Source organism: Falco biarmicus, chromosome 3 (assembly GCF_023638135.1).
Source record: "Falco biarmicus isolate bFalBia1 chromosome 3, bFalBia1.pri, whole genome shotgun sequence".
Lineage (NCBI taxonomy): Eukaryota > Metazoa > Chordata > Aves > Falconiformes > Falconidae > Falco > Falco biarmicus.
In genome coordinates, this window is record NC_079290.1 from 55,934,448 (window position 1) to 55,947,091 (window position 12,644).

The 12,644-nt window shown below is 40.6% G+C and overlaps 1 protein-coding gene across 5 annotated transcripts in view; it reads left to right on the top strand.

The window, feature by feature from the left end:
• Positions 1-12,644, top strand: part of OSBPL1A (oxysterol binding protein like 1A) — a 78,467-nt gene that overhangs the window by 39,064 nt on the left and 26,759 nt on the right. For all 5 annotated transcript variants that reach the window (XM_056333583.1, XM_056333586.1, XM_056333585.1 and 2 more), the window contains one exon: positions 8,920-9,082. In XM_056333583.1, coding sequence (XP_056189558.1) covers positions 8,920-9,082 — 163 coding nt within the window. The remainder of the gene's footprint in view (positions 1-8,919; positions 9,083-12,644) is intronic.

A 12,644-nucleotide genomic window follows, 5' to 3' on the forward strand; every position in this document is an offset into this window, starting at 1 on the left:
CTCAAAGGGAAAAGACACAGAAAAGTCCTTACTAGATCTGAAAACAGACAGCAATATACTGTTCTAGTCCTGTTGGCATTAGTGTAATATATCAGCGTGAATGAGACCCTTAGTTTGGGTAAGGTTACTTGTGACACATTCCTCTGAAGAAGTAGATGCTTAATCTCGCTATGGCAGAGATGTTTTTTTTTCTGGTAATAGTGTAGCTCTGCAACTTGAAACAAGCTTCCCAAACATGTACATCGCTGCTGATGTCATTCAGTCTCAGCTTATTTTGGCATAAGCTATTGGCAAACATGAATAGCAGCCATATTTAATTTCAGCTTTACTCAGAATAGAAACAATACTTAATGGAAAACAACAAAATCAGAAGGCTTTTTGTTTGAACTGCTGATACTTGACTGATCATTATTATAATACTGCAACATGAGTAGGGACAGAATGCACTCTGGAAACTGGCAACTTCTGCAGCTTTCAAACCTAAGCAGAGACTTAGGAAGTCTCTAAGAAGAAGACTTGAAATTGCCATTAAGTCTTACTTCAGAAACAAACCAGGAAAAACTCTGTGAAGTCTTGACCAGTGCAGAATCACTTTGAAGAAAGCAGTTTCTCTGATAAAAAAAGCTTAAACCGAAGCTTTTAAGCCATAACCATCCTTCTAATCTGCAACCAGAACTGAAATCTTTGCAATTTTTTCTTGCGCTTCTAGACAGGTTCTTGGCTCAGAACTACAACATTCCCCACTGGTTAAAACTGCGGTGCTTCATCAGCCTCTGAATAAACAAACTTTGACATAGCCAAATGTGGAAACAGGAGAGGGGAAGGAAGGCAGCAAGGTCCATGTTGAGAAGGAAGTGTGAGTGTCTTAGGGAAAGGTGGGAGGCAAACTTGCCTTTGTCCCTAGCACGTGGATAGTTTAGAAACTGTTAATCCAGGCAGTCTTGAATCATGGAGTTTTAGAATAGACTTATATGTTGCAAGAAGGGTACTGACTGCTCTCAGCGTCTCCAGCTCTCCTCTTGAACAGCAGTTCTGTTGCTACTTTGATGTCTGTCTGTGTTGATGTGATCCTGCTAAAGTCTGAATTTCTTTTGTGTGGATGATAGCTTGGTTCTTGCTTCTGGCAGTGGTTCCACTGTCTTTTTAAGTTTTATGATTATATGTGGTCCTTCATTACCAGAATTTTATTATTTAAGTCAGTCAGATATAGAGAAATTATAACTTTGTACTCAGAAGAATGAAATGTGTCCTTTTCAAATCTGCCCTGCTAAACTCCTCCTCTTAAACTTTTGAGGTGAACATTTGTAGTTGACTAACAATAAGTCCTTGTGTTCATCTGGAGAATGATTAAGGCAGAGTCTTATGACTTGATTTACGAAGCCTTTTATTTCTTCTATAGGCTTTGAGATGTGAGTAGATTTACCAGGACTTCAAATAGATATGTATGGTAGTCTTTCAGCCTTTGTACAAAAAGGAACTTTAGTGCTGATGTATCCTGTATATGGATCTGAAAGAAAGCAAAATGTTACGTTAGCCTTCTGAGTTTTTTGTTTGCTTTTCAATTTGATGATCTCAGTAAGATGTGGTACTCTGATGCTGTAGCTGTAGTCAGCTGGCCAGACTTCTGAGATGAAGACTGATGCTGTCTTGTGATACAGTAAGTAACCCTTTACTTATCGTCAGTGAGCTCAGCTTACCTCCTTGATTAACTGATAACATCTTGTTTTACATTTCAGTAGTCGCACTAACAGTAGTTCAAGTCACTGGCAAGTGCTATCTAACTATTCTATTTTTAACTGGAGATCTGATAGATTTCTGCAGCCAGGTAAATGGTAAGTTTATAATACAGAGAGAGAGAAAACCTAAGCAAGAAACAATGGTTGAAGCAAAGCATGACTCTTGGGATCAGTCCTCTGTGCCCTGGGGTGAGCCAAGGCTATGATGAAGTTGACAAGAGCTAGTTTACTCCAGCAAATGAAGAGCTCTGATACAAGGCCTTACAGCACGTTAAGATGTTCATCACAAGTTTCTTGTGGTTGATGGTGGTGGGGAGTGGTGAGTCAGCAGGGGGACTGTGTGGAAAGGCCTGTGTGTAAACAGATGAGAACTCCAAAAGTTTTGTATGAAATATTTACATGCTTTAGCAATCTAGCGATGTGTTCATGAAACTGATTGCATCTTTGTTTTTGCTTTAATGTGAGCAGTGTCACATTTGCAGTTTTATGACATGTCATAGGAGTATTCATAAAGCACTTGTTCCTTTCCCTAATGCTTCAAATACCTGAGGTGTGCTTGCAAAGAAACATAGGGAAACTTTTGTTCCTTTGTTTAAGGTACGGATTGTTAGGAAAAAAGCAGGTGATACACATTAACATCATGTACTGATGAGTGCTTAGTGGGAGTTAGTCCCATGAGTAAAAATCAAGCCTTTTTATTTTCTTTCTGGAAAACTTCCTCTGTTAAATTTCAGATGTGGTTAAAACTATAAGAACTCCATGTGAGAGCAACTGGTTTCAGTTTTCAATTCAGCAGCTTAAGCAACAACTTAGCTATTGTCGGAAAATCTAAAAGCACTTTTTCATAGAAGCATATTCTGTAGAATTAGTGCTGCAGAAGCACGCTTCAAAGTTAGCTAACAAAATACGTAGATCTGTTCAATTTCTAAACAGAGATGCCTAGTGGAAGATACTCGAAGTCTTTACATTTCTTCCATGATGAAATGAAAAGGCAGGTTTTGTTCAAGACATGGAGGCAGACCTGAGACTTCTTGAAACTATGTAGTTCTCATTCTACATTAAATGTAATAGAATAACAGATTTACTCAGCACTGGTTTAAACTGGTCATCACAAAGAACTGGTTTATGTAAGGAGACGCTAGCAATAGGGACTGTATTGTACTAACAGCAAAACTGCAGCAATGTGAGCTTGTCTGTTAGAATAGACAAATAGAATACATATCAAACTGCATTGAAGTTATGGTTTGCGCTGATTGCCTCAGATGTTTTGGGAGGGGTTTTCATTTAGTATGAAGGTCATAGAAGAAGGGAAAGAATCCTCACTTTGGATTCCCAGTGCTTCCTGTGAATAGTTTTCCATAGTGTAATGTGTTACAACACAGAGCTTTGTAGGTCCTGTCTTGCAGGATAATATGTCCTGTTGGAGTATCTGACCCTGGAAACTAACAGTTTCATATAAATAGATACAGTGTGAAACAAATCTGAGGTTTGATTGACATTTACGTCATCACAGAAAGCAGGATTACATTTCTTAATGTCAGGAGGTACCTACAGAAAACTGTCAATTCTACTGTAGCAGTGTTTTTCTCATCCCTTGGTTACATGTTAATTTCCAGCCAGGTGTTAGACTAGCCCTTAGCTTGCTACTGAAAACTTGCACCTTGTGTCTGTGCTTTGTGGCAGACATCCCATAAGCGGTGACGTTTTTGGGAGGATGGAATTTCTGTGGCAGTTGGACAAAGCCATTCATTTTGAAAACCAACCCCACTTCTGAGTAGTCAGAGACATTGAGGTAGTGTCATAGGCTGTTTTCCTGCACTCAGCTTACTGCAGAGCAGAATCAGTACGCGGCGTACTGACGTTCCGGCAGAGTCTGGCTTCAGATCCTCTGGTGGTTGCTATGTGAAAGAGGTGGTTCTTCCTTCCTACAACTTGAAAGTCTGCATATTTCGGGCATTCTGATTCCTAACACTGAAGTTGAATGGTCTTGAAAGTGAAATTCAACTAAACCACCTTGCAGTGTTGTGAAGACTGTCTTAGAATTTTTTCTCTCAGTCCAGGAGAACCTAGAGCTAAGGTATGCTGCCTTTTAATTTGCTACTCTGATGTTAAAGACAGGTAGCCCTACATGTTGTTGAGGTGTCTGTATTTGTTCTATGCCTTGCTTGCTATGTACTGTTTTTAGGATTTACTTGCAGCTGCAATAGCACGTTGCTGGGATGATGATTTATTAGCTGGGCATACAGTGGTGTGACCCTTTCCTACCCCACAAAAGTGCCACTGTTGTTGGGCATTAATAAATAAAAAGCATCCAGTACCAAACAAAGCAAGTATTTTGTGTGTTGTACTGAGATGTCTTCAGGATGGACAGAGAAGCCTTGGTTACAGGCTAGGCTATGACAATATAGTTCAAGACTTCAGGCTTTAAGAAAAGAAGGAAAAAAAAAAAAGAGGAAAATAGTTTTTTGGTGCGTGTCGCTGGTCTCCCATCTGCTTGATGGAAGCTGAGGGTACAGAAAGAAATGGGCCTGGTGTCTGTTCACACAGATAAGCTTTTTGATATTTCGAAATAGGCATGTGAACTTTCTGCTAGTAATATGCAGTTGAAGGAGTTAACTTTTAAAACATGTTCTTGTGCTTAGCAGGATTTCTAACAGCATGGAAGGACAATAGAAGTGTCTTCAAATAGCTTATTGCATTCCTTTAGAAAAAAGAAATAAAGGTCTAACTGCTAAAATAATTTTACCATTTAAACTTGCAATTCAGTGCTTGCAGCTTGAAGGACTCAAATATTTATGGGAAGCTGTTGGAATCAGATTCCCTTTCAGTTAAACCAGAAATGAAACCAGTTACCAGAACATGGATATCAAAACTCTTCAGTGGAGAAGTGTTTCTTTTTAAAAAAAAATGAATTGTTGCACTGACCTAGATACTGAAATCTTGGTAGGTCTGTGTATCAGACTATAACCGTGTCTATAGCTGTAAGGTTAATGAGTGAGTGTTTACACTTCTGTGAGACAAAGCTAGATAGTTTCCATCAGCAATTAAAACCCTAAAGTTTTACCATAATAATATTATTCTCTTTAGAGATTACAACAAGATGGATCTTCACTGTTGTTGTCTGATAGTGCAAGCACAAGCCCAACTTTATTGATAACCATAATTGCTCTTGTGCAGAATAACTCCTTACAAGGGGGTGAGATAGGAAGACTGACCAGCTGAAGATCGGGAACCTGGCTGGCCTCATGCTGGGCTTGCTAGAGCTCTCTGTGGCACTATCCCTGTGGAGCTCAGTGGAAAGCTTACAATGCTGATGGTGGTACTGGCATTGTGGGGACCAGTGACAGGGATCAAAAAGATGACAGCTGTTCCATACCTGGAAGATGAGGAGCTGAACCCAGTATGATGTGAATTGCCATCTGTCTCTTTCTCAGCTCAGGCACCACTACTAAAGGTACAGAAACCACAGCTGTATCCCAAGCTGTGCAGCCATACGCAGGCTGTCAATAAAATGTCCCTTCTGATACTTCCCTGAGTGTGCTCAGACTGCATTTCCAGAGCTATATCCAGTGTATACACTGATACCTGCATCATTTTGGTGTAATATTTACAACCTTACATAAGTATTTGTCACTGTCTAAAACAGTGCAGAACTTGGCTAGTGCAACTTCGTGCACTCAGCTAATCAAACTTCATGATATTCCTCTGAAAAATGTTGGTCTGTGTGTGTCCAGTTAAATAGACTGAAATGCGTATGCTTCTGAAAGAGAATGTTTTCTTTGTCGTTTTATGCTTGTCTTCCTGCTTTATACATAGATCCTAAAGATTTTGTGTCAATAAGCATTTTTAAAACTAGTCTGGAAGGTCCTTCTACAATCTTGCAGTTGTGTTTGTGTTGGGACAGTGAAGTAAGACAAGACGGGGAAGAAAAAACTTTGGGAAGGAATAAAGCTGAAGTTTAATCTCCAGAAATGGTGGTGGAGTGGCCGGGAAGATGGAATAACTAACCTCAGAATTTAATCATAAGTCAAATCTTGTGAATGAAAAATGGAGTGTGGCAAAATTATGCGTAATAGCAATCTACTTAAATTTTGGTAAAACCTGAGACTCAGTTGGTCAATTATGTTGTTCAATAAACTTATGCTTTGAAAATAGTACCAATCTGCCTGCATATTTCTTGTTAAGCTTGGAAGAAAGGAGTGTGTGGTTCTGGGGGAAAAAACCCCAACAAATCAAACCACCCCCCACCCCCTGGACAACAAAAAACCAAACCAAAGCATCCTGCCTTTACAGTTAAATTATTCCAAGGGTTTAGGAAATATATCTTGTCAATAATAAAAGACAAGGTGATAAAAGGGTGGTATCACTTAAAGCTGCTTTGTGTTTAAAAAAAAAAAAATAAACAGTATGCTTATTTCAAACAAGATTCTTTCTCCAGTGATATCTGTATTTTTTTAAGAGAGTACGTGGAGGTTGTAGTAACTCTGCAAGCATTGCTTTTCTAGAGGTGAAATCAGTCAAATAGTGGCTGTAGAGCCACCCCCCCACCCCCCCCGAGTTCTCACATTGTCACTGTGGAGCTGTTTTGGTGCTTAAGGACATAGTATAGTTACAGACAGTATTTCCAGACCGCTACCTTCAGAGAGCTGCTGGTGTAAACTCTTACCCTTCACGGAGTACTAGGCTGTACAGATTCGCAGAGCTGCCTCTTGGCCCTCTGGAGTGTGTGTGTCCATCCCACAAGCTCAGTATTGCTGACAAAAGGTTTTTATTGGTTTTTCGTCTCCCACCCCAAGTACTGAATTAATGCTTTAACACAATGAACCCCCATTTAAAAAAAAAATGAACATCCCAAAAGTTACAGGCAACAAACTTAAACACGTTTTCTTTTTTCCTTAGCTTCTGGCTAGTGTCATGTTCCTTATGTAACAGATGAAAAACTTTTTTTGTTACCTACTAGTAGTGTGTAATTGCTGTACTAGTAAGTGTTGGGCAACTCGAAAGCCTGGAAGTACACAGAAGAGTGAACCTTACTGTAAAGCTGGCTGTTTATTTTCCAGAAGGGGAATTTACTTCTAGTATACCTTCTACAGTTGTGAATAGCTTTACATTATGATAAGGCAGAGGAACCTTAAAGTCATAAAAGACTTTTCTGAGGGAGGTGTGGTGTCTTAAGCCTGTATCTGTTGTTGCTTGTTCAGTCATACTACTGTGCTTTTAGGGGATGTGGAAAAAAAGCTTCATCTGGGTTTTGTCAGATACATTTTTACTTTTTTTCAATTTGCTGTTAAATATTGAAATATAAGTGTTATGTAAAGATTTAAACCACCCAGTTTATCAAAACAGAGCATTAGAGCATAAAGGCATCTAATTCAATACTGCAAAAAAAATGCAAATAGCACATTAATTACTGGTTTTGCTTTGCTGTTTAATAAGAATGGAAAGTCCCATTTTATTTTCAGTCCTTTCCCCTCCTTCAGGAGAGTGAAATACTGATGCTGTTTCTCTAAATGGGCATTTCCTTAACTACTTGATAGTATAGAAAATGTAACCCCTGCAGAAACTGCTTAATAACAGATCTTTTGCAGTGGTGTGTCTGATGTGTGTGAAACATTGCAGTAATTGGCTTTGTTGGTATTGTTGGAATGAACTTTAAATGAAAGTGACAGTAACTAGTCCAGACTTCTTTCATTTTGTTCAGGGTAAAACTATTAGACAGTAAGTGACTTATTAGTTTTATTGCTTTCAATTAGCAACCCAATTTTATACTCTGGTAATTATCATTTAATTGGATTGCCCCTTTACTCTTAGAACCTGGCAACCAAACCAACTGATGCAGTGTTTGGCACAACTGAGGAGGTGAAAACTTCTTTCACAAATCTTTCTCTAGACGATATGGTACTGCCAGCATAGCAGCTCTTCTCTGGAAGTGGCAAATCTGCTTTAGTATTTCCTTCCTAGCCTCTAAATTTGCACCCCCTCATTTATGCCAAACTCCAAATCCACTCTTCGAATGGTTCTTATAACCCAGGGGGCTGAAGCCTCCAAAGTAAAGCTGTAATGTAAAATGTAACCAGATAGGACACATCCATGGTTCTTAAATCAGATTCAAAAAGGTGATGTTGGTATATGTGTGAGTTGTCCCTGTAACTGTTCCAAGAGATTGTCATGTCCTCGTGTGTTCTTAGTGGAGGGAGAATCAGCATTGTAAACTGACCTTTGAGAGTAAGGTAGAGGATGAGGCAGGGGTTGGGGTGCTTTTAAAAAGGGACGGGAAGGGAGGAAGGAGAAGAGGCTGTGGTTTAGGAACCGAAGGAGAAAAAGCAGCACGTTTCTCCCAGCCCAGCAAGGCTTCGGAGGCCCTTCCTGAGCCTTCAGCTCCAATCCTCTCCCCTCCCCTGGCAGAAAGAGGAGGTGGGAAGGCATGAGCAAAAAAAAAAATGAAGAGGAAATAGGAAGGACATGTTGCTCTCCCATTACTAGTCCTGGACTCAAAATGTGGATAACATCATCCTCTCTGGAGCTGATTGCCTGTGTGGGCTTAAAAAAAATGTCCACCATCTGGTGGCTGGACGACTTTTTTTTTTTAATTTCGTTTGTTTTGTCATCTTCTGCCTCCTCTGTAAACTGTTTTGGGAGCGGGGAGAGAGGGCTGTTTATATCGACATTAAATCAGTTAGTAGAGGAATGTCTTTTTTAACCTCCCTCTGTAATCCTCAGGGTTAAATGTTTTCAGCTCATAGTTCAGTCGCAGTTATTTGTAGCTAGCATTCACATTTGCTCTGTAATTCAATTTAGATGATGCTGCTCAGCCCAAATTAGAGCAGACTAGTACAAGGAGCTTGGTACATGTAGAAACCAATCGCTAACTCCATAGTTAAGGTCATCCAAATAGAGTTGTAAGTATTTCCCCTCAGTTTTAAGGTATAGTTAGTTACTTGGCTTGAATTCATTTGTGGAATTGGGGTTTATACCCTCAGAGCTTGTCAGATTTCTCAACTGCTGAAAATGCTGAGTAACAACCTTATTTTCATCACAAAAATACTGTAATATTTTCATTAATCCATGTATTTTCAGTTCCAGCTGTTTGCCAGTTATTTATTTGAGTTTATTTTCTGAACAGCTTCCAGCTACACATTCTCCAGAGACATGAGATTTTATTCATACATGTATCTACTTATAGGTGAGGAATTTGAAACTGGAGCATGAGCAGGAGAAAAACAAGATCTTGTCAGAAGCATTAGAGACGCTAGCTACTGAACACCATGAACTAGAACAGTCTCTGGTTAAGGGGTCTCCGCCTCTTAGCATCATCAGTGAAGAGCAGTTCTATGATGCTGTTTCAGGTAAGTAGTGATGTTTGGAATGTGAGTGTGTAGTCATGTTTGTGGTGAATGTTTGTGGTGAATGCAGTGGGGGTGGGGGGGTGGGAACAGTCTCACTTTAAGTGAAGTCTCAGCCTTTCTAATGTGGAACTAATTTTAGGAGAATGCTTCATGTGCTTTATGAGTGGGCCTCTAAAAATTTGCCTGAGTCCGGCTGTAGAATTGGATTAGTTTACCTTAGTATAATAAAAAGTTATAAAACCACGGGGCGGTCATGAAAGGTCTGATTCCTTAGGTGACTACGCCCTTTTTTTTAAATAGCAAAAGTTAAGTTAAGGCTCCTATTTTAGTGGATGTAACTGTATCTGGTAGCCTTCTGACTCACTTTCTCCATGGTGGTGTATGTTTTTTCTTTTGTTGTTAAGACTGATCCATAAAAATCCCTAGTTTTGAGGGATAATGAGGTTTGTTCTGTTTCAATTTTGTCTACCTTAAGTGTCACAGGTGGAAGAAAAGGGTGAATCAAAATACTTTGTGTATTTCTGAAATATCTTTTCTTTTTCTGTCTGCTCTTCAGTTTAGTATCTTTCATATTATCACATGCAAAACACAAAAATAGTGATTTTGGAAAACTGAACTGCGTAAGATGATTACAATGTGCATCTGTATAGAGAGGCTGTACATAGTGCAGCTCAACAATAACTCTAACTGGGTGATCCCGCAGCACACAGCTGTCTACCACTATGAAGGATCTGGAAAAGCTTGAGGGTGAACATAATCTAACTGTAGCAGTCAATTAGGTTGTGATGGCATACTTCATGAGCAGCTGTGGGGGTGCTTTTTATGCAAGCTTAACTGTCTGATGCTTCTGGTGGGTGAGAAAGGCAGTGTTCCTAGAATCCTTGGTAGGTGTTCTGCAGTGTACAACTTAAAGAATAAAAACAACCAAAGTGGAGTCTATGCTCGAGTAGAGCACTAGCACAGGAACACAGTGGATCAACAGCAGGCTTTGCTGCTTGGTGCAGTAGCAAATTATCAAGCCTTCAAGGACGAGATGAGATTGAGGAGCACTAGAAACAGGTTATTCAACCAGAACCTAAAGAACAATTCTGCTGGCAGGCCTCAGGCTTTTTCACTTGTTGCAACAAAGCTGAGAACAGTTGTTTATCCGGTGTTGCTGGAACGTAGTCTCTCCAGCCAGGCTTTCTTTGTGTATATGAGAGAATACTCAGCTTTAAAGAACTGTTAGTTTATACATCTCATAACTGACCAGTCTCTAAATCTTCTTGAATGGAAGTGTCCAAAGCCTCTTCTCTAGGTGGGAGAGGTGGTAGTTTTGTCAGGTGAAGCTGCAAACAAATTGCATCAAGTGGGTATGTGTAACTGTGAAACTTGTTAAGTATATGTGTGTGCGCGTGCACACACACATACTTTGAAGGGACCTTGAAGTTCCACCCCCCCTAGACCAGGTTGCTCAAAGCCCCTTCCAGCCTGGCCTTGAACACTTCCAGGGATGGGGCATCCACAGCTTCTCTGGACAACCCGTTCCAGTGTCTTGCCATCAAGAATTGCTTCATAATATCTAATCTAAATCTGCCCTCTTTCAGCTTAAAGCCATTACCCATATCCTATCACTACGTGCCATTGTAAAAAGTCCCTCTCCAGCTTTCTTGCAGGCCCCCTTTAGGCGCTGGAAGGCTGCTGTAAGGTCTCCTAGAGCCTCCTCTTCTCCAGGCCAAACAATCCCAACTCTCTCATCTTTCCTTTGTAGGAGAGGTGCTCCAGCCCTCTGATCATCTTTGTGGACCTCCTCTGGACCTGCTGCAACAGGTCCATGTCCTTCTTATGTTGGGGGCCCCAGAGCTGGATGCAGCACTGCAGGCAGGGTGTCATGAGAGTGGAGCAGAGGGGGAGAATCACCTCCCTTGACCTGCTGGCCACGCTTCTTTTGACGCAGCCCAGGATTCGGTTGGCTTTCTGGGCTGCAAGCTCACATTGCCAGGCCATGTTGAGCTTCTCATCCACCAACACCAAGTCTTTCTCCTCAGGGCCGTTGTCAGTCCATTCTCTGCTCAGCCTGTATTTGTGCTTGGGCTGGCCCCAACCAATGTGCAGGACCGTGCACTTGGCCTTGTTGAACTTCATGAGGTTCACACGGGCCCACCTCTTAAGCCTGTCAAGGTCCCTCTGGATGGCATCCTTTCCTTCCAGTGTGTCAACTGCACCACACAGCTTGGTGTCATTGTCAAACTTACTGAGGTGAACTCATTCCTGCTGTTCACGTTGCCAACAAAGATGTTAAACAGTGCCCGTCCCATACCAACCCCCGAGTAACACCACCTATCACTGGTTTCTACCTAGACATTGAGCAGTTGACTGCAACTCTTGATTGCGACCATCCAGCCAATTCCTTATCTACTGAGCAGTCCATCCATCAGATCCATATGTCTCCAGTTTAGAGATGAGGATGTCATGAAGAACAGCGTCAAATGCTTTGCACAAGTCCAGTTTTTTCCATATATACATATATAAAGCATATATGTAAATTCTTTCTCCATTAGAAGTTACTTGACAAATTCATCTTTATTGTACTTGAAATAATTTTCCAGCACAGACTCACTTTCTTGACTGGCTCTCAACTTCATCAGGCATCTGTTAGATTGTCTTCTGTAGGTTGTTAACATTCAGTGCTTTGCAGTGATTAGGGTCCTCTCTGAAGGCATGTGTTTGGAGGATGGCCATTTGTGATTGAGGGGGTGCAGCTAGAGAAGGGGTAATGTGACATATTTTCCTGGCTGCTGGATGCACTTTACGACTTTCACCTTGAGCACAAAAGGAATTAGTTTTTTGTGGGTGTGATTTGGAGTGGGGTTTTTTTGCTGATCACTGGGATCCTGGTAATACTTTCTTGCTTTTCTGCCATGTCTATGGAGTCTCAGCTAGAAGGCTTCTTATCTCTGTATGACAAGATACAGTGAGAGCAGGGGGGTCAGGAATATTTGACACTGGCTCAGAATTTGGGAATGTGGGTCTTGTTTCTTGGGCTATTGAGAAACAGGAATACGATCATAAACATTTTTATAAGAAAGCACAGTGACTAGGCCTAGTTGTCAGAAGCTAAAAATTTCTATCTCCAGAAATCTAAACTACTAGGACTTTGTCTTCAAAGCTTTTGCTAAACTTGATTTGCAGTCTGATAGTATTAAGTGAAATGATACTGATTTTGGATAAATAGTCATATCCCTGAATTATCTTACTAGGCTTTATAGGAGATGGAGCAAACACCGATGTATTTTAACAGGGTGATGTGACAAGTTATAGTGTCTGTCAGTGGGAAGATGCCACTGCTTTGAGAGTGTTTTTATTAGGATACCGTCTTATTCTAGCTACAGTTCTCTGAGTTTTTAAATCTCCAACGTAGGAGTGAGTTTAGAAGTGAGAGTATTGCATAACTAGGCTTGCACTTTGAGCTGAAGAATCGTTAGCTTTGACTTGACAGGTTGAAAGAAGAAGCCACTGCTACTTTTTGTTTCGTTTTTTAAAAGAATGTTGTCTGCATATTAGACACTTCTGCATGTTTACT